Genomic DNA, 21,377 nt, shown 5'->3' with positions numbered 1-21,377 from the left:
TTACAATATAACCAAATTTTTTTTGTGATAAATAACTGAAATTTGTTTCTCTCTGAAAATCGAAACTGAAAACAGTGAGACTTTTTAGATGTCTGTAGGCAGGAGCTGAACCTGGGCATCCATCTAAAAAATCACATAAAGGCACAATATGGAAAAAAAAATATATATATATATGTATTGTATATTGTATATTCTATATATATAGAATATACAATAACTACTAATTAACTACTATAAGTATCTGCTATATAAAGCCTTGCTTTGTCTCTATTCCCTCAACATCCAGTCAAGCAGAGCCATTTTGTTTTTCTTATGCGCTGCTCTTTTAAAACAGAATTCTTTTCAGCTGTAAAGTCATATTCATAGTGCATGAAAAGCTGCTGTTTGTGATGAGCCGATAAGCCTCCTTAAATTCGTTTCTATTACTAAAGTCATTGTTCAAGTCAAAATGAATAAACAGATAATTGAATAATTCTAATTAATTTTGTAAAAATAAAAAATATAATTTAAAAAAAAAAAAAAAAAAAGATTACATACAGGAGCAGTTCAGTGATGATTACTTTTACCAGCTTGACCTAAAATCCATAAGAAAGTGAACCATGCTTGGAGGAGAACACTAACTACTCAGAACAGAGTCCACAATTCAATGCTACTAAATACATTTTTGTGTTTAATTTTGTGAGAACGGTGGTTTTAACCACTGACGGAATAATTGACTTTATTTTTCAAAATTCAGCTAAAAAGGTGTAACTCAGTAAACATGGGCCTGTTGATGCTAGGTGTGTGATGAACATAATGAAGTTCATTGCTTATGTTTGGTATTTAAACAATGTCGCTGCGTTTTAGGACCCGATTGCACAGAATGCAGCTGTGTATTGAGTCATGATTACTCTACACCTGTATTGGACGTGTAGATTTTTTGACCTCATGACCTTGTAAAAAAAGGGTTACACTTTACACCACTGTTGAACTCCAGATCCCAGTTTTTAAGAAGAACCAATCAGAGCTCACGTTTGTGGAAGAGAGCAATAAGTGTCCTTTGTTTATGAACTAAACTGTGCACCAATCCACATCAAGCCTAATGACTTTTCATTCTCTCTGAGGGAGTAAAAGTGAGAATGATTAAAAAAAAAATTCTTGCGTGTCAATCAGAGCAACAGTAACAACCATGTAAAAAAAATTATTCTTCAGCTGTGATATTTTGTGTCACAGGATGGTTGTGACATTGAGTAGGATGTAAGTTGCCTCTGTGTTGAACACAGATATTTCATTCATTCATTCATTCATTCATTCATTCATTCATTTTCTACCGCTTATCCGAACTACCTCGGGTCACAGGGATCTCAGGCGTCATCGGGCATCAAGGCAGGATACACCCTGGATGGAGTGCCAACCCATCGCAGGGCACACACACACTCTCATTCACTCACACAATCACACACTAGGGCAATTTTCCAGAGATGCCAATCAACCTACCATGCATGTCTTTGGACCGGGGGAGGAAACCGGAGTACCTGGAGGAAACCCCCGAGGCACGGGGAGAACATGCAAACTCCACACACACAAGGTGGAGGCGGGAATCGAACCCCCAACCCAGGAGGTGTGAGGCAAACGTGCTAACCACTAAGCCACCGTGACCCCTATATACAAGCCAAATAAAATACAATTAATAAAATAAAATGACATAAATCGCAGTTAAAAAAATTATTATTCTCCAGGTGAGATACGCCACCCAGCATGAGCACTGAAATGAAATGAAAACGGAGGAAAAAGTAGTAATAAAACACAGGTCATGACATAAACAGGTGAAATCTGATCCTAACCCGAGCTAGATAGTTATTTGGGAGTTAAAGGTGGAACCAGATGTGAATAACTGTCTGCTTTTGAATTCTGACAGCTGTCTGGCTTTGGTGCTAGCCCAGAGCATACACATTCTCTCTCTCTCTTTCTCTCTCTCTCTCACTTTCAGTCTCACCTCCTGATCTCATAAACTCACTCTGGATTATATCGTCATAGCGCTACCTTCAGAAGTACCTTCAGTAAACATACAGGACAAACTAAACATAACAAATGGAGAAACACAGGATAGGAAATAAAGAGAAGTGACAGGGTTGACAGCACAAGCTCTTCACTAACCGTATCCAAGCAACACGTCTGCAGTATCTAATCTTTTGATTGAACTTTACCTGGGCACTGAAGGAGCCAGGAGGCAAAGTACACACCGAAGTCAGGTGATGACATCGGGAAGCGTCATCCATTATCAAAATTATATTTTCTCTCCTCGACCACAGGAAACCAGACACTTCTGAGAAACGCAGTGACAGAAACTACGAATCAGGAGTAAAGATGAGGTTACGAGCCCGAGGCTATAGAAAATCGGTGACGTCATGCAGGTCGTATTAAAATTGTCTCCCGGGGCTTTTCCTAGCATCCTTGCTGAAAGGACAAACGTATTTGCCACACTAGACATTTGCCACACTAGACGTCCTAGCATCCTTGCTAGCGCCACTTTAATGCAAGTAAGTGATCAATTCACTACCTACGCCCAGCTTTATTAACTTTATAACTCTATATCTTCATATAGTATATACACACCGGCGATTACACACTCAATTCATCTTTAATTAAAATATTAAAACTACTCGTAGATGAAACGTTGGCTAACATTTAGCTAACAGTTGGCTAACTTTTTGTCAAGCATGCAAATGTGTTTTTATATTAGAAATTATGTTCATACGATATGTTGCCGAGCAACCGAGCATGCAACTGAGTAGCAGGCTGGAGGTTTCTTTGGTTTTATGCGTTTATTGGAATTTGGGCTCAAGTCAGGTGTCTTATTAAAGTAGGAAACATCACTTCTAGAAACTTCTCCATCCTCGATCGCGCCGAGGGCCTTAAAGAATCGAAAGTCCCAGGGAACGGAACAGGCGTAAGGTCATTTGAGAATGATATTCTCTGATTGATTTCCAGGTTATTGAATAAAGGATGAAGAATCAAAAAATCAATATTTAAGTGTTACTAGAGGCAAAACCTGTTGTAATAAATTTTAGAGACGTGACACAGGATGAGAGCCGAGGCTTTACACTCTACTCTATCTGATCTCTAAGCCTCCTCGCAGGATGGGCTTAAAAAAAAAAAAAAAAAAAAAAAAAAAAAAAAAGATTTAACCCGTTTTTCCTTGTGTGTGTCCATGCACACACACACACACACACACACACACACACACACACACACACACACACACACACACACATTCAGTGGTGCCAGCCCTGTGATAGTATGTGGGTGGGAATACGTAGTGCAACTGTAGGTATCTATGTCTGTTTTGGTCCACACACACACACACACACACACACACACACACACACACACACACACACACACACACACAGATGATTCTTTGATAACTTCTTCTCAGTCCCTCTGTGTCACTGTAATGTTTCCAGAACATTCCGGCCTACAGAGCAGCAGAAGTGGAAAACATCATTAAAGTCTCCCATCATTCCAGACTTAACCCAGATTACATAATTCCACAAACAGAATCTTCATAAAACTCCAGCCTTCCACATTTTCTGCATTTTTTCCACGGGGTAGAATCTGTCGGAATTCGAGTAAGGAGCTGGAGCCGTGCCCTGACTGGAGCCATTTCCCTGAGGATGTAGTAGCTCTCTGCTTTTCATTCCCTCCCTTATTCTTTCTTTAGCCTTTCATTACTCGTCTTTCTCCTTATCGCTAAAATAAGATTTATCTCATTTATATTAGCAACAGAGAATTAGGACTAATTTCATTTTAGCCTTTCCTACAAAAAAGATGTTTAAAATGCATAAATAATTATTTCCATCTTCTATTATTCATAAATGTCTTCTCTCTCAGATCACTTAAAATGTATTAATCTCTCTCTCTCTCTCTCTCTCTCTCTCTCTCTCTCTCTCTCTCTCTCTCTGTGTGTGTCAAAGAATTATTAAAACTTTCTCCATTATGCATTAACGTTTTTGTCTCCCTTTTTTAGTATTGTCTCTCTCTCTCTCTCTCTCTCTCTCTCTCCCTCGAACTGTTAAAATGTATTAATATTTCTGTCGCTCTCTCTCTCCATTTCTCTCTCTTTGTCCGTCATCCTCTGTTCTGTATCCTTGCGGTTCTGAATGTGTCTGTCTCTCCATGTGTTCCTCTGTCTCTTTCTGGATATCTGTTTTTATCTCATTGCGTTCCTCTCAATATCTCTTTCTCTCTCTCTCTCTCTCTCTCTCTCTCTCTCTTTCTCTCAGGGCGGGTATGATTGGGACTCCCGTGTGACCGGACTGAACCACATTCCTCATAGCCCCAGCATTCCTTAACTCCACCACTATGTTTCTTAAATATTTGCTGAATTATAAACACACATTGATGTGTGTGTGTTTTTGTGTGTGTGTGTGTGTTTTTGTGTGTGTGTGTGTGTGTGTGTGTGTGTGTGTGTGTTTGGGGTGGGGTGGGGGGGGGTGTTGTTGTTTAGGGCAGGATGCCAGTTGCCTTTAGGTGGTGAGCTGGTTGGTGTTACTTGATGACAGTATTGCAGGATTGCAGTATGAGATGTTGTTTATTAAGTGGCTTCTGGGGTTTGGTGTTAAGGTGTGTATGCAGGTGTGAAGATCTATGGATATTCAAGTAAACTGAAATCACAGCATGCTTACTCAAGAGTGTTACAAGCATTTAGAACTCCACTGTTTTTAAAATGACACTCAGATGATATGAGAAAAATGTTGACGTTCATTTAAAATAGAATCCAAGCCCCAGATCTGTAGCATTTTAAACTACAAATAAAGTGATGCACGACTCGATCCTGGTCAGGGATGAGAGGGAGTCTAAAACTGTCCCAGAGGGAATCGGATCCATCAGTGGTAACCCACATGGAGAACATGTAAAACTCCACGTGGACAGACAGAAACCTGAGCTCAGAATCAAGCCCTTGAGCTGTGAGGCGACTAGGTGGCATGATATTTTGACCGCATCTCTCACTGATACTCAAAATCTGGTTTCTGGCTTGTGATAAAATGTGTGTGTTCTTCATGTTCACAATATGTTCAAAAAAATGTGTCTTTGTTTCATCTCACCACACTGAGCTGACTCCAGGACGTCCGGATAGGTTTGTATTGCACCACGATGCTCTCGTCCGCTTTGGGCTCTCTGGATTCAGCGTCCTCATCCGAGTCGTTGTGCAGAGCCTTCTCCTGGTAGTTCTGATACAGAACTTCATCTTCTGCAGAAAATAAAGGCACACGAATATACATGACCGATTTTAGCATTCCAAACCATTTGCTCAAGAGGATCCATTGTTAGAATCTATTAATGAGGTTGCCAGATTGATTTTTTTTCACCCAATGTCCACTCTGTTCATAACTGACTATATATTATTTGAATGCTGCTGTTCTATAGTTTGAGTGGATTTAGAAAGCTCCTGGTGGGACAGTATGTCATAACAGTGGATTACAGTGTGTTGTGTGTGAAAATAATGAGGTACTGTATATGATGTGGTGAGCTGGTTTGGGTAAAGGAAATTAAGTGGCTAACAACCTTGATGATGTTTATTATAGAAATGCTTTGAATAGAAATAAATTGTTGTAAAACTAATTCATGCAGTTCCAATGAAACTTTACATTTACAACCAAATCTTCTTAATGAAAAAATCGACATCAATGTCGTCTGTACAGCCTTCAAGCACTCTTCTTTGTTTTGATGATGACGTGAAGGTTGTAGCTACTATCTGAATACAAAGTGAGCTGTTTAGATTTATAAGTTTTTTCTTTTCACTGACAGATAGCATTAAAACAACTCGATCAAAGCTTGACGTTCATTCTGGAAAAAAAAAAATCACACTTAGCTGCTGAGATTTTAGCTATCGTTACAAATGTTGACCCTTTTTTTTGCCAATTATTTAGTTGTTTTCAATTTTATTTGGTTGTTTGCCAGTATTCCGTATTAGTAACAACAGGTTTCTTTTTTCAGGTCACCAAACAGATAATATCTGGTCAGTATTGATCCATTTTAAATAATGAATGAGGTAGAAGATAAATATTTACATACGAAATGATATTTTGGTACCAAAACAGATTGTCAGTAAACGTAGGTGTTATAAACTAACTAGAAAATAGTTGTTAAATGATGTTACACCGTCTTATAAGCCAAAAATCGCAATCATCAAACAATCGTGAGATGACTATGAAAACACACACATACATGTCTTTCTTATCATTTCCTAGAAATCTATGAACATGAAACCTGATCTTTTCAGTTTCAGTTTGAAATGATTATCATCAACATCTTGGCAGCTACAGAAAGCAAAGGAAATGCCATTACATGGACACAACAAATAACATTCAAAAACGTGTTAAATGCTTCTGAACTATTAGAAGAATTTTACCACAAGAACCCCATGCGTATGTCATTGGACGGGTTAGCTCGATGCTAACAACATACATCTGTCAAATATAACTAACTTATTCATGAAGGATGTAAAACTTTACTTCAGATTAAATTGGCAGTATGTTAAATGTTCACCAAACAAGAAGTTTCGAGTTTGATAGAGGTTCAGAAATTCACAGGTCAAAGTACAGCAAGATAACGTTAACACAAAAAGATATTAACCACACCCATAAATAAACATGTTGTTGCACTGCCATATCCTTTCCCCGAACAGGTGTTGAATTGTTTACTGTAACTTTGCACTGATTTCTGGTGTCTCCTGACAGAAATTTTTAACGCTTGGGCTAAGAGATTATGTAGCAGGTCTTACCTTCACTGTCAAATGTTCTCTGGGTCTGTAGTTTCTTCTTCTTTCCACTCTGCAGAAAACATCAGCTAGCAATTAACCATTGCTCTGATCTGTTAAATAACAGTCTTAAAAAGCTAACAGCAAATAAAATCCTCACTCAGTCGTTGACAACAGTTAGCATGAGGTCATTTCAATAATTCCAAATATCATATCAGTATTGGTGTGTTCTGTTTCCACCCATCATATGTATGTTTTTAATTTAAATGCCTTGAAACACACGAGTGTCTATCGGTGCTTCTACTGTAGCTCTTCTGGTCACACTGGTTTGTTAGATTCTGAGAGAGGGACGTTTGAGGACACGGTCCATTTCTACCTGCTCGTATCCTTTCAACTCTTTGACCTCGATGTCCCCTTTATACACCCTTTGTCCCTTGCATGTGTCTAAACTCATTTAAGGACGTTGGAGCGCTAAAAACAATGACGTCCTTCATTTCTGTGGTGAGCCCGCTCATAATTCTGAAATACTGCAATGGCAGCTGTTTCATAACGTCATTCGACGCTCAATACCTCATATTTCTTGTTTCTGTTACTTGTATTCACAGTATTTAGGGACATAATTATCTAGCATGGGTAATGGAAGTGTTCTGTTATCTTTATGGATAAGAAAATCAGACAGAGTCTAAAGATTTCAACAAACTGACAGATAAGATTGTCGGCTGATTAGCCGGCAACCTGATGTTGGAATATAATTATTAAATGAAATTAAATGATCTATGATACACCTTTTATGTTTTAGAAATATTTCTACATGATCAGAATATATTTTTGTCATATTGAACCTTAGTGAAAATAATTTAAGTGTATCAGTGTTTGTTGAAGAGATTAGGTTAAAGTCTATGTGTGAAGACGTGAAGGACAGTAAGCTGGGCGCCAGTACAAAAAATCATGTAGGTTGTTGTGTTACACTCTGTATAATGACCACAAAACATAAAATAGAACACAGACATGCCTCAGCTTGTTGTGGAACACTCCAATAAATATTAACAAAGCCATAATTAGCCAACGGCCCTGTGCTAAGTGATCTGTGAAACAGCACATTGAGTCTAATTACTAAAGCAAAACACAGGTTCATATTTCCAGTAAGTAGCAACTGTCTAACGGTTACGTGTTTTGAGCCTGACGACAAAGTGTTCTGTTACAGATGTACTTCTGGTCATATGACTTAGTATATTGTTGAAAAGATTTATGCTTTGGATTACGTTGGAGCTTTCTGCAGCTTATGTTAAGCACATGAACTTTGTCAGCATGTTACAGTATAGTATGTGCAAACATACATTCAGCCTTCCAAAAATACCTGTTTTATCATGGGATACAAGTCAGAATTTGAGGTTTTATCATCTAAGGTATACTCTTTGATGGTTCTCCTGATAGTTTAAAGTTTGTATCTTGCTAAAAAGGTGCAGATTTTCTCTGACATCATGCACAAGGTCCTATTTCACCTCAAGCTGCACTCACCTTGCTTTTGGTGGGTCGTGGACTCCTGGGTCCTTCTTTCACCTCCCGAACTTCTTTTAGTAGGTTAGAAGGGACATTCAGTTCTACACCACTGACCACAGCCCGGCGGTATGATGTAGACCTCAGGCCCCTCCTGAACAGCCCTGGAGCATCCTCACCATCCGCCTCTTCAACATTCTTACTACTGGAGAAGAAAGAGCCACTCTCCACCATGCTGCGTGCACGAAGGGAACGTGTGGATGGGTCTGTCAGCCCCCCAGATTGGCTAGTTTTGCCTGGCCGTCTTTCAGATGCCAGGTTATGAGGAATGAGCTGTTGGGTGCCTATCTTTAATGCAACAGGGCTGTGTGTGCTAAGGACCATGCTGGGCAGGGGTGACTTGACTTCGGACCCTGGAGAGGAGCTTGAGGACTGGCATAAAACTGGAGATACTGTGCTGCTTTCGGATGGAGTCGGAGATTGAGGGGTAAAGGGCTCGGATGGTGTGCTGGGAACAGAGGATGAGGAAGAAGAGCAAGAAGAAAGGGAACGAGTGCTAGATATTGAGCTCTGAGATGAAGAATTTCGAAGAGTGACTGGAGAAGAATGCTGCTGAGAGGTATTCTGGGAGGGAGAGCTTGATTTCTGTGGGGTTCGTTTATCTGGGGAGGAATCCGCAAAAACAATCTGCTCTCTCTGAGAGATGAGGGTAAATGGGTTGGACAGACGCTTTAAAGGATCACGATCTCTTTTGGCCTCCTTTTTGTTCAAGCCATTTGAAGTTTTTTTAGATAGGGTGGTTTTAGGCACCTGGTTACTGTCCACAGATTCATTATTATTCTCTGATCTGAACCTAGCCAAAGAAAAGCGACCACTGGATAGATGCCCAATGCTAATGCTCCTAACAACACGAGTTTTATGGGCAGGTTTGTTCAAAACATGTTTGACCACCATGGTTCCTTGTGGAGTGGTGATCTTCTCTGCAGGTTGTGTAAGGGTGATAGAGCACTTGTCCTCCACAGGGAAATCTGCCATAAGCACACCGTCAATCTGATAACTCAGAGGTCTTGATTTGGGCTTCTGGTTGCCGTTCAAGACCTGGTCCGTGGCACGCTTTTTCCACAGAGGAGCGATGATGTTGCTGTTGCTGTTGGAAAGATCGACCTCGTTGCCAAAATCCATAGCAGGGTCACTGCGCAAACATTGCAGTCTGAAGCGAAACCAAGACACGATTCATTTACAAGCAGCAAGCCGCAGTTTCCTGTTACTTTCTCTTATCACTTATTAACTAGATGGAGCTCTCTGAAGCAAAGGGTTGGACAAGTCATGGTAAATAAATATTCATAAGTGAAAGAAAGTCTATAGCACTCAAAAATAACAGAAATAAATATGCCAAACTGCACTACTCACGTTGCTAGGGTTGTAGCTAGGGTTGTTGTTAAAGGGAACATGTGTATACTTAATATGTATCTTTAAACTTTAACAATAATTTAAGATACACAACTCTAGCTTAAGGACACTGATGTATCTTTCTAAGAGGATAAAGAACAGTTTAAATCTTTCTTTCTTTCTTTTTGGTTGATGTATTAAAACAAACTTAGGCTGCATTAACCAAATACCTGACAACTGTTTCTAAACTCCACATGATGCACTTCTGAAGTTCCCAGCAGTTCACAGCAGTTACTGTTTAACCAGGTGACAAGACAAATGGGCAAACTGTAACCCGCATTAAACCAATACACAAACTTAGAAAATAAAGGTTGCAAATCATATTTGTACTTGTACCTGGAGGTGCATGAAGAAAGCGTTCAACTTTTTCTTTCAAGTGAATCTGACTATTTCATTTTAGAATAAAGGTAAATCAGCAAGGTCTAATTAAGAGGTTTTAGAGGTGAAAGATACACCATAAAGCTTGTTCCCTATTGTACAGCATTACTCTGTTATTCTAGGAGAAATGTTACTCCAATACAAACCAAATAGAAACATATGAACTTTACCTTTGCGTGCAGTCAGTTTTTAAAGCCCAGTTCAGCTCCTCCGTGTCTAAGTGCTGCTGAAGCTTTAAACCCTAAAGGCAAATTATTATTCGCAGTTCAACAGAGACCACTGTGTTTAGTCCACATCCTCGCGCGCAGCTCTACGAGGAGCCCCGTGCATCCGAGCGCGACCTGCGACCGGAGCTGAATGACGGAGTTTTTGGCACGAGCGCGAAAGATTGTCCGAAGGTTCGAGTGACGTCATGCACACGCCCATCTTTCAGTGTCCTGCTTAACACTTTCCTTTTACAATGTCTTCTTCTTCTTTCTATTTTCTTTCCTTTTAGACACAGAGGGCTGTTTTTGTCTGTTATATATGTTGTGAGAATAAATACTTTTTCTTTAAAGGAAGACTCAAAAAAAATAAAAAATCACATTTATCTTAAAATAAAGTTTTTTTAAGCACTTACAAATCTTTTGTTCTGTTATTGAGCTTTTTGTTTTGTAAAGTTTAGCTTTGCTTTACAGTTCACTCATCATGTATTTAAACACACACACACACACACAAAACAATAATGTATTAGAAGTGAAAAATGATAAAAATTATACTTTATTGACCATTTTGTGCTACTTCAGTGAGTATTTCAGTGGTTTCCTCCTGCTGTTTCTGGCTTCCTTTCACTTCCCAAAACATGAAGAAAAGATTTAACATTTATCTCCACAGCCTTCAGTGTGCTAAAATGAGTGTGCATTACATCTTTAGTCCTCTAGGTGGCAGCAAATCTCCTGTCAGGTTTGATCTGCTGCAATGTTTTACTCCTTCTGCAGGTGGAAATGTTTATCTACACTGTTCGAAATGATGGGTTTAGGGTTCTGAGCTGCAAACTTGGAACCATCTGAGATGATGAAATACTCTGTTTTAAGGTTCAGAAAGAGACACAAACCAAAAAACCTTTCAGGCTTGTAGATTTAAGCTCTTTTTTCCACTGAAAAATACAGATATTGCTCTTTTGTCCTGCAGATTGTTGGTCCACCTCACAGCATCAAATTCTCACATTTATTCTTCACCCCATTACGTAACTTTTAAATATTTTGTGAGCTGAATCACGTGGTTTGGATGCAGAAAACCTGTGACTTTTTTTACCTGAACGTATAACTGAGTGCTGCATATCTATCTATCTATCTATCCATCTATCTATCTATCTATCTATCTATCTATCCCTCTCTCTATCAATTTCTCTCGCTCTCTCTCTCTCTTGCTCCATCTCTCTCTCGCTCCCTCTCTCTATCACTCTCCCTCTATCCCTCTCAATCTATCCATCCCTCTCTCTATCCCTTTCTGTATCCCGCTCTATCCCCCTCTATCTCTCTCTAGCTCCCTCTCTCTATCTATCTCTATCCCTCTCTCTATACCTTTCTGTATCCCCCTCTCTATCACCCCTCTATCTCTCTCTTTCATCCCCCTTTCATCTTTCTCCCCCTCTCTATCCCCCATCTCTCTCATCTCTCTCTAGCTCCCGCTCTCTTTCATCCCTCTCTCTATCTCTCTTTCGCTCCCTCGCTCTATCTCTATCCCTCTTCTCTACCCCCCCCATATATATATATATATATACACATAGGCGACTAGTTTGAGTCCTTAAGTAGTTCAGTGTTTCATGGACATTTCACATCATATAATTTAAAAATACATTTTAATTTACATTTTATTTGTATATCACTTTTAACAATGAACATTGTCACAAAGAAGCTTTACAGAAATATAGCTTATATGTAGCCTAATATGTAGCTTAATATTTTAGATTTCCTTATTAAAGTATATCATCGTTCCAATTTATCGCCATATCACAGAAAAACAAGATACAACTAAGGACTGCGTTTACTTCCTGCTTCTCTCTCTACTCGATTCTGATTGGATCTTCGAAAAAGGGCCTGCGTGATTCCATGGAAACGGATTAATCCATTCTGTAAGAATGGGTGATCATTTTGCCTTGCTAGTTGTTTTTAAAGCATTATAAGGAGTAATTTAAAGGCGGACGTATAGACTTGAATTCATTAATAAGAAAACAATTATCACATTAATATGTTTTATTTGTTTAAAAAGTATATTTCGTTGTAACTGTAAGGATTATTTATCAGTCCCGGTCGCTCTGACGCGTCGCTGTAGCCTCACAGAAAATAGTGTAGCTGCGCAGCTTGACCACAAGGTGGAGCCAAAACTCTGTTTAACCAACGGTGATCAGGAAATATACATTATTATTTAAAACAATGTTTTTTAAAATTATCTTGATGATCTAAAACCAGACAAAAAATGTGAACTAATTAAACTGTAAATAGTAAAATACAGTTTTATACACAACACATGGATTCAGACAGTGTTTATTGTCTTTTTTTTCTGCTACAAAACTGACTAGCCGTTGAAAGCAGAAGAGCTAAAAATCCACAAACACTGACAAACACCACAACATTCATTCATTCATTCATTCATCTTCTACCGCTTATCCGAACTTCCTCGGGTCACGGGGAGCCTGTGCCTATCTCAGGCGTCATCGGGCATCAAGGCAGGATACACCCTGGACGGAGTGCCAACCCATCGCAGGGCACACACACACTCTCATTCACTCACGCAATCACACACTAGGGACAATTTTTCCAGAGATGCCAATCAACCTACCATGCATGTCTTTGGACCGGGGGAGGAAACCGGAGTACCCAGAGGAAACCCCCGAGGCACGGGGAGAACATGCAAACTCCACACACACAAGGTGGAGGCGGGAATCGAACCCCGACCCTGGAGGTGTGAGGCGAACGTGCTAACCACTAAGCCACCGTGCCTCCCACACCACAACATACCAAAATAAATACATGCTTTGCTACATTTAAAACAAAAAACACAAGCACATTATACATCACATTAGCGTGCAGCCACACAAGCCCTTGGGTATGCAATTTAGCAAGGAAAGTTTCTTTTTGTCTAAGATGGCAGCCACCAAACGTCATTACTAAAGAACTGGATGTGGCTTAAGGCAGATGTTTATAGAAAACATGGACTTCTTAGCAACATTAGCTTCATCAGTGTTGAATTAAAAGTTCTGTGGATGATGATTCTATATTAAACTTCAACAAACTGACTTGGGGGCTGGAAAGTAACCAGTTCAACTGATTCCATTCCACACCACTGTTCATTCAAAAGCAATCGCAGACCAACGTGCTGAAGAGGATCAAGAACAAGGCTTAATAAGAACAACAAAGTTAAAATTGATCTAAAACACGTCCACAAAGATTATTATTTTATTACTTTATTATTTTTTATTAGCTTATTATTGTTATTATTGTGGGTTTTTTTTTTTGTTTGTTTTTTTGTTAGTTTCAAGAAATAATGACCAAGTCTTTATATTTTAGAAATGATTTTATCATTTCACTTGTCTTTTCGGTTAGCACGTTCGCCTCACACCTCCAGGGTTGGGGGTTCGATTCCCACCTCCGCCTTGTGTGTGTGGAGTTTGCATGTTCTCCCTGTGCCTCGGGGGTTTCCTCTGGGTACTCCGGTTTCCTCCCCCGGTCCAAAGACATGCATGGTAGGTTGATTGGCATCTCTGGAAAAATTGTCCGTAGTGTGTGATTGCGTGAGTGAATGAGAGTGTGTGTGTGCCCTGCGATGGGTTGGCACTTCGTCCAAGGTGTATCCTGCCTTGATGCCCGATGACGCCTGAGATAGGCACAGGCTCCCCGTGACCCGAGGTAGTGCGGATAAGCAGTAGAAAATGAGTGAGTGAGAGTGAGAGTTTTGTTTCCATGGCAGACTTTGTTGTTGTTGTTTTTGGTCGCTTGTTTGTTTGTGGTTTCCGTATTAGTGTCAATAACGTATGACTCAGAATTTCTTTTTAATTCAAGAGTCTTTCTGCTTTTTTTTATTTATTTTTTGTTTGTTAGTTTATTTTTTTGTATTTGTTTTAATGTTTATATCAACAATAACCCCTGGTGTTTTTACCTTTGAAACATTGAAAGGCATTCTTAGTTATTGTTTATTTTAATTTACTTTCTTCAGTTTTTCTTTGCTTGTTTGTAGTTTTCATGTTAGTTTTATTGACTAATTACTTATTTCAGAAAAAAAATTCGGAACAATCTTTGTCTTTTCTTTGTCTTTTCCATTTAATTTGATTTGATTTCACGTGCAGTTATTAGAATTTAGTGTTATCGGTGTCTTCTTTATTTTAAAAAATAGCATTTTGCAATCTTTTCTCTTTTACGTTTGAATTTTGAATATTTAGATTTCAGATGCAACCTGATTATTTTTGTAGATTTCATTTACATTTGTTTAGTTTTTCTTTTTGATTTATTAGCTTTTGGGGGGCATGATGGCTTAGTGGTTAGCACGTTCGCCTCACACCTCCAGGGTTGGGCGTTCGATTCCCGCCTCCACCTTGTGTGTGTGGAGTTTGCATGTTCTCCCCGTGCCTCGGGGGTTTCCTCCGGGTACTCCGGTTTCCTCCCCCGGTCCAAAGACATGCATGGTAGGTTGATTGGCATCTCTGGAAAATTGTCCGTAGTGTGTGATTGCGTGAGTGAATGAGAGTGTGTGTGTGTGCCCTGCGATGGGTTGGCACTCCGTCCAGGGTGTATCCTGCCTTGATGCCCGATAACGCCTGAGATAGGCACAGGCTCCCAGTGACCCGAGGTAGTTCGGATAAGCGGTAGAAGATGAACGAATGAGATTTATTAGTTTTTTTGTGGTTTTGAGAGCTTTGAGATGTTCTTTCTTTCTTTCTTTCTTTCTTTCATTTTTTCTTTCTTTCTTTTGTTAGTTAGTTAGTTATTTCTTCACTAGCTGTAAAAACTCAACCATCACAAAACCCACACACTCTTCCTCCATCCCTCAGGTTGTTCTGTAAACCCGGTCCAATCCCCTGTGTGCTCAGTGAAGCGTTACACTTTTCTCAGGACTGGAGTGGTTCTGTCTGAGATGCAGGGACTGTAGAAACAGCTCAGTGATTTTGGCTGCTGAAGTGCGAGCCAAGCAGGACGCCGTGAAAGCGGCGGTGAGTCATCGTGCATTAAGACGAGGTCTGAGAGTGAGCTCTCTCGTGTTACTGCTCAGAACATCTCGCTGTTAAAGCCTGCGTGGGCAGAGCGTCTGTGTGAGAGGATGCAAATAAGTCGGCGAAGTTCAGTCCTCTGGATCTGCCTCCAAACCCCATCAGGATACAGATGATTGTTGTGGATAATTACAGCTGATGCTCCCCCAAGAGAGACGTCTGAATCATATCTGAATCATATTTCTCTCTAATCATCACCAGCACGCATATTACAACATGAAGCAATGCAGTGAAATTGTCTACAAATTCAAACAACCAGGGATCAGCTTCCTATAAAAACTTATTACAAGCACCTGGCACATACACACACACACATACACACACACTCACACACACACTGAGTCATTCATCTACATCTTTTTTATGGCCCTCATGGTTGTTATAGAAACAGATTTGAAAAAGGCCAAAAGTGGCCACCTGAATGGAAAGTGTGCTACTCTGAGACACCTGCTCTGTTCCTGAAGAGAGGAAGTGATGTTCTTTAGAAATGTGGTATTTCGTGAGCTATCATTTTGAAGCATTTTCCTCAAAGATGCACAGGCGCATGTTCCTCTGACACCTTCTTCAAACACATGTTCCTCTGATATATTTCCCAGAGATGTTCCTTGGACCAATGTTCCTCAGATACATGAATCTCAGCCATGATCTTCAGACATGTTACTCAGACACATGCTCTTCTGAAATGTTCTTCAGACACATGTTCCTCAAACATGATACTCAGATACATGACCCTCAGACATCCTGTTCCTTAGACACGTTCCTCAGACACGCTCTTCAGATATATGTTCTTCAGACATATGACTGAAGAATATTCCCAGACAAATATTCCTGTCTGATGCTCCTCAAACACATGTTCCTCAGAGAGCTTTTCTTCAGTCTGATATTCCTCAGAAAGCTGTTCCTCAAAGACATGCTCCAATTTCCCAGAAACATCCTCATACTGCTGTTCCTTAGACGTATTTTCCACAGACCCACATTCCACAGACACATATTCCTCTGAGACAGGGCCTTCAAATATGTACCTCAAAGACATGTCATTCAGAGACCTGCCTCAAGGACACCTGTTCCTTCAGATGTTCTTCAGCCACATATTGCTTGGCTACAGGTTTCCAGTTTCCATTTCACAGAGACCTCCGAAGACACCTTTTGCTCATTTTATCAACAGGATTGAAATGTAAAGAGTGTCTAGGATTTCTATCCTGGCCTTTAGACAATAGATTAAAGGAAACAGTTGTGCATTAGGACGTAGCTGTGATTCTTCTCTCTGAAAACTTCTTCTCTACACACTCTCCTATTCTTCAAAGCACACTGGAAGAATCGATACGTCGTTAACGACGGAGGACTCTGATTGATTTCCAGGTCACACACTAAAGGACACAGGAAGGAGAAGAACTAGAGAAGTGTGAAAAAACAGGAAGTTGAAAACAGAAAGCAGGAAACAGATAACAGTTAATCCGGACACTACACACAGCCGACTGATCAAGAAAAGAGAAGAGAAGGGAAGAGAAGAGAAGAGAAGAGAAGGGAAGGGAAGAGAAGGGAAGGGAAGAGAAGGGAAGGGAAGAGAAGAGAAGAGAAGAGAAGAGAAGAGAAGAGAAGAGAAGAGAAGGGAAGGGAAGAGAAGAGAAGAGAAGAGAAGAGAAGAGAAGAGAAGAGAAGAGAAGAGAAGAGAAGAGAAGAAAAGAAAAGAGAAGAGAAGAGAAGAGAAGAGAAGAGAAGAAAAAAGAAGAGAATAGAAGAAAAGAGAAGAGAAGAGAAGAGAAGAAAAGAGAAGAGAAGAAAAGAGAAGAAAAGAGAAGAAAAGAGAAGAGAAGAGAAGAGAAGAGAAGAGATCATTAACAGTAAACAGAGAATAAATCTGGACTGAGATGTTCTGCTCATGTTAAAACCCTAAGAGTTGTAGTCAGGTGTCTAAATATCTTTAGTCCTTTAGCACAACTATACCTTCCAGGTGAAGAGTGAAGATATTTTCAGTCACATGTATCACGTGAACATTTCAGTGACGTTCCCCTGAGTGTCCCAGGTCTCAGATCTGTAACAGCATTACATCTTGTACATTACAACCATCCCAGATCAACACACTCCAGTGAAGATGGATGTCCTGCTGCTTTCTCATTTCTGCAGAGTGTCTCCTGTGACCCTGCATATAATTCTCACCTCCTTTCAGCAACCATAACACACACACACACACACACACACACACACACACACACACACACACACACACACACACACACACACACACACGTACTGTATCAGCATTCACTAATGAAATGTCATTACCAAACTCAAACACAACTATTTCCAGCTTAGTTTGAAATCCAGCCTCCTGCTGAACCAAACACAGGGTGTGAACTACAGGGGGCGCCGTTTTACCTTTTACTCTATCTTCAATGGCACAGAGAACAATCACTGGGTTAGGAATTGTGAATAAATTGAATTATACAGGATTAAGCTTCAACTTTGCAGCGTAAGGAAGGAAATATTCACAGCATCTACTTTTATAAAACTAATAAACAACACAGTGTTGCATTGTGGCCAGACACAGTGTCAAGTTACTGTTATATTATACTGTTATAACATCACATAAATATTTTTATCCTCTTATAATACAGCAATTAACCTGTTAGTTCCTCAGAAGCTCTTGGTTGATTAATTCCACTGGACTATTAACTGGTAAAGAAAAGACATTATTGACATTGACATTATTTCCTGTCCAGTGTCACTAAATGAGGATGAGGTTCACTTCTGAGTCTGGTTCCTCTCAAGGTTTCTTCCTCATATCATCTCAGGGAGGTTTTCCTCACCACAGTCACCTCAGGCTTGATTATTAGGGATAAATATTAGAGATAAATACTAACTTAATTTTAAATTTAAAACACTTAAATACATTTTTTTTCTAAATTTCTGTAAATCTGCATTGAGGCAATGTCCGATGTCCGTTATTAAAATGACTATACAAATATCTGTACACAGTAACACTGTGGGGCATGAAATCAGTTCCAATAAGTAAAACAGAATAAAGTACTGTGGTAAACTGTAAGCTCTCATAGAGTACAGTAATGTTTTATATATTACTATATGTTTTATTGTATTTTATACACACACACACACAAACACACACACAATCATCATGCAGTGTCAAAATAGTAGGCAGACTGGAGGTGTTTAGAAATGTTAAGGTCCTCACCAGGATAGCAAGACAAAGACAAAGACAAGTGTGTGTGTGTGTGTGTGTGTGTGTGTGTGTGTGTGTGTGTGTGTGTGTGTGTGACAGACCTAAAGCCTGCTGCACAGCATTTATTTTAAGCTCTTAAAAACTCCATTATAAGGCTCTTCATCTTTTGCTGTATATCAGGGCAGAGTTTTCACTCCCCGTCACAGTTCAGTGACTCCATCTTTCACTGCCTCACACACACACACACACACACACACACAGAAATAATAGTCTATAGAGTTGTTCATCCCTCCCCTTCCATTGTTTCTATCCTCCGTTGCTCAGACTGGTGTAATCAGTCTACTGCTGTGAGCGAAGTATCTGCATCGCCTTCAGATCAGATCAGTTCATACAGAGAGAGAGAGAGAGAGAGAGAGAGAGAGAGAGAGAGAGATTTATTGTAATTTATTTATTGTAATTTATTAATTTATTGTATATAAAAACAGATTTAGGTTCAGAACAACTGAAAATCTCTTAATAAAAACAATATTTAAAAAATTTTGACAATGTGGATCTGTGACAAAAAAAAAAGGAAAAAAATAATGTTTTTTTTAAATAAATATAAATTTTAAATGTAAAATATAATAAATATAAAATTTTTATATACCGTTTTTTTTCCTTCAGAATTTATATAAAATGCCTACATGCCCTCTGATGACATATTTATAGGTGTATTATTTAATTGGTTTTTGGTGCCTCTGTAAAAAAAAAAAAACATTTTTTCAGAATAGCATCATGCCGTTTTGTAAGAAATCATCTCAGATTTTTTTTTCTTTTTCTCTTTTCCTTCCCTCCAGAGACTTTCCCAGACTCACTCGCTTGTTTCTGTAGATTACACCAGACAGCAGACTCGGTTAAATGAATTAATTTACAATTTCACTACATTATCTCCACTCATTAAAGGGTCTTTCAGTGTTCAGTGATATTAACACTCTGCTCAGACTGACTCCTGAGTGTTTGTTCATAAGTTTAACCTTCAACCACTAAAATTCAGTGTAAGGTTATGAACAGAGAGAAAAACACACCTCTCAGAGTCCTGACTGTAAAAATGTTTGAGTGTTTAGAGAATGCTTTAGACAGAGAGTTTAAAGGATAAAATTCCTCCATAGTTCCTCCATTAGGAAGCTTTCACATTATAACCCCTTATTAAAGGAGTTCACTGGTTCTCTGAAGCAGCACTGATGTCGTCCCAGGAGATAAGCCTTAAGAGAAAGAGACAGACAGACAGACAGACAGATTAAGTAAGTAAACAGTGAAACAAGACTCGTATCCATCGGCGATAAAGACAATCTTCTGGAAGATGAGGACGAGGATGAGACGAGACGAGACGAGATGAGACGGCTTACTAAAAGATGCTAGACAAGAGAGAAAAGTAGGACATACTGTAGACAGTAGAGGATAAAAAAAAATCCTCTTTCACATCTTATTTCTCTGTTCTGTCTCAGAAAGCCGTGTTGTGTCTAGATAGAGTTCATCCTCCGGGACTTCCTGTCTGTCTCACGCTGCATTGAGCCCCTGCAGGCACCTCATTCAGAGAGCCTGAACTAATTACACATCACCTCCTCTGTTAATTGACAACTAAATGAAATTGTCTAATAGCACAGCTCAACCTTAACCACACACACACACACACACACACACACACACACACACATACATTTTATCACTCTCGCAATACTATCCTGCCTTCCTTATACAGAAAGACAGCGTCAGATGTACAAATGCATTATATGTACAAATGCAGTATTATAGCAGCAGTTACATGAGGTATTGTGAAGTATTGTGCAAAACAGCAAACAACTGAAATGTGAGACAGCTGCCCCTTTTCCACCAAAAAGAACCGGGTGCTGGTTCAGAGCTAGCACTGGTACTGGTTCAAAGTTGGTTCCACTGGTGAACCTTCTAAGAACCGGTTTGCCTTTCCATCGGCTAGAGAGCCGTCACAGAGCCGAGTCTGACATCACTGTATACGTGTCACGTGTCCCAGCAACGTTAGCGCAGCAGCGACAAACACAAACACATCAACAATGGCGGATGTTGCTTTACTGTTAATGCTCATGGCTTTGTGAACCTACATTAACACCCAAACGCGGCGAATCCAACGTGTACGTGCAGCTCCTTGTAATCTGTATAAACAGAGGTTGTTATCGAGAAAGTACATAACGTTATTTTATCATTAACACAGAAAATAGTTAGCCTTAGCATGTCGCTACCTACTATCGTGTGTGCTGATAATGTGTCATATCGCGGTAAAGTAAAAGTGTATTAAACATTAGTATACTTAAGGTACATTATCAAATGCGCTAACAGTAACCCCGCCCACAGCCCCGCCCACAGCCTCTGACACAAGCGGTTCTTAGGTCTAGACCAGCAACGTTTTGGTGCTACTTAAGAACCACTTTTCCTTGTTCAGAGCCGGTGCTTTTGCTGTCGAAAAAGAAAGAACTGGTTCTAAATTAGGCTCGTCCATTAGTTCTAGTTCTAAATTAGTCCATGATAGAAGGAAAAGAAACTTCAATGATCTTCTCAGCTGTCCTCACTATCCGAGACTGTGCAGTTCCCAAACCAGACAGTGATGCAGCTGCTCAGAATGCTCTCAATGGTCCCTCTGTAGAACGTAGTCAGAACGGGGGGAGGGAGATGGGCTTTTCTCAGACTCCGTAAGAAGTAAAGATGCTGCTGGGCTTTCTTGGTGATGGAGCTGGTGTTGAGGGACCAGGTGAAGTTCTCCGTTAGATGAACAGAAAGAAATTTGGTTCTCTTGACGATCTCTACAGGTGATCCATCAATGTTCAGTGGAGAGTGGTCGCTCTGTGCTCTCCTGAAGTCAACAACCATCTCTAGTTTTATCA

General features: G+C 39.7%; 1 protein-coding gene across 1 annotated transcript in view; it reads right to left on the bottom strand.

Annotated features, from left to right (window-relative positions):
- LOC132851454 (rho guanine nucleotide exchange factor 26-like) overlaps positions 1-10,430 on the bottom strand; it is a 47,265-nt gene extending 36,835 nt beyond the window's left edge. Inside the window, exons 1-4 of the mRNA XM_060878353.1 lie at positions 10,237-10,430; positions 8,261-9,449; positions 6,767-6,815; positions 5,088-5,233 (exon numbers count right to left, since the gene is read on the bottom strand). Coding sequence (XP_060734336.1) covers positions 5,088-5,233; positions 6,767-6,815; positions 8,261-9,421 — 1,356 coding nt within the window. The 5' untranslated portion in view covers positions 9,422-9,449; positions 10,237-10,430. The remainder of the gene's footprint in view (positions 1-5,087; positions 5,234-6,766; positions 6,816-8,260; positions 9,450-10,236) is intronic.
- Between the last annotated feature and the right edge of the window lie 10,947 nt (positions 10,431-21,377).

This window comes from Tachysurus vachellii, chromosome 9 (assembly GCF_030014155.1).
Source record: "Tachysurus vachellii isolate PV-2020 chromosome 9, HZAU_Pvac_v1, whole genome shotgun sequence".
Taxonomy (NCBI): Eukaryota; Metazoa; Chordata; class Actinopteri; order Siluriformes; family Bagridae; genus Tachysurus; species Tachysurus vachellii.
This window is presented reverse-complemented; position numbering and strand designations above follow the sequence as displayed.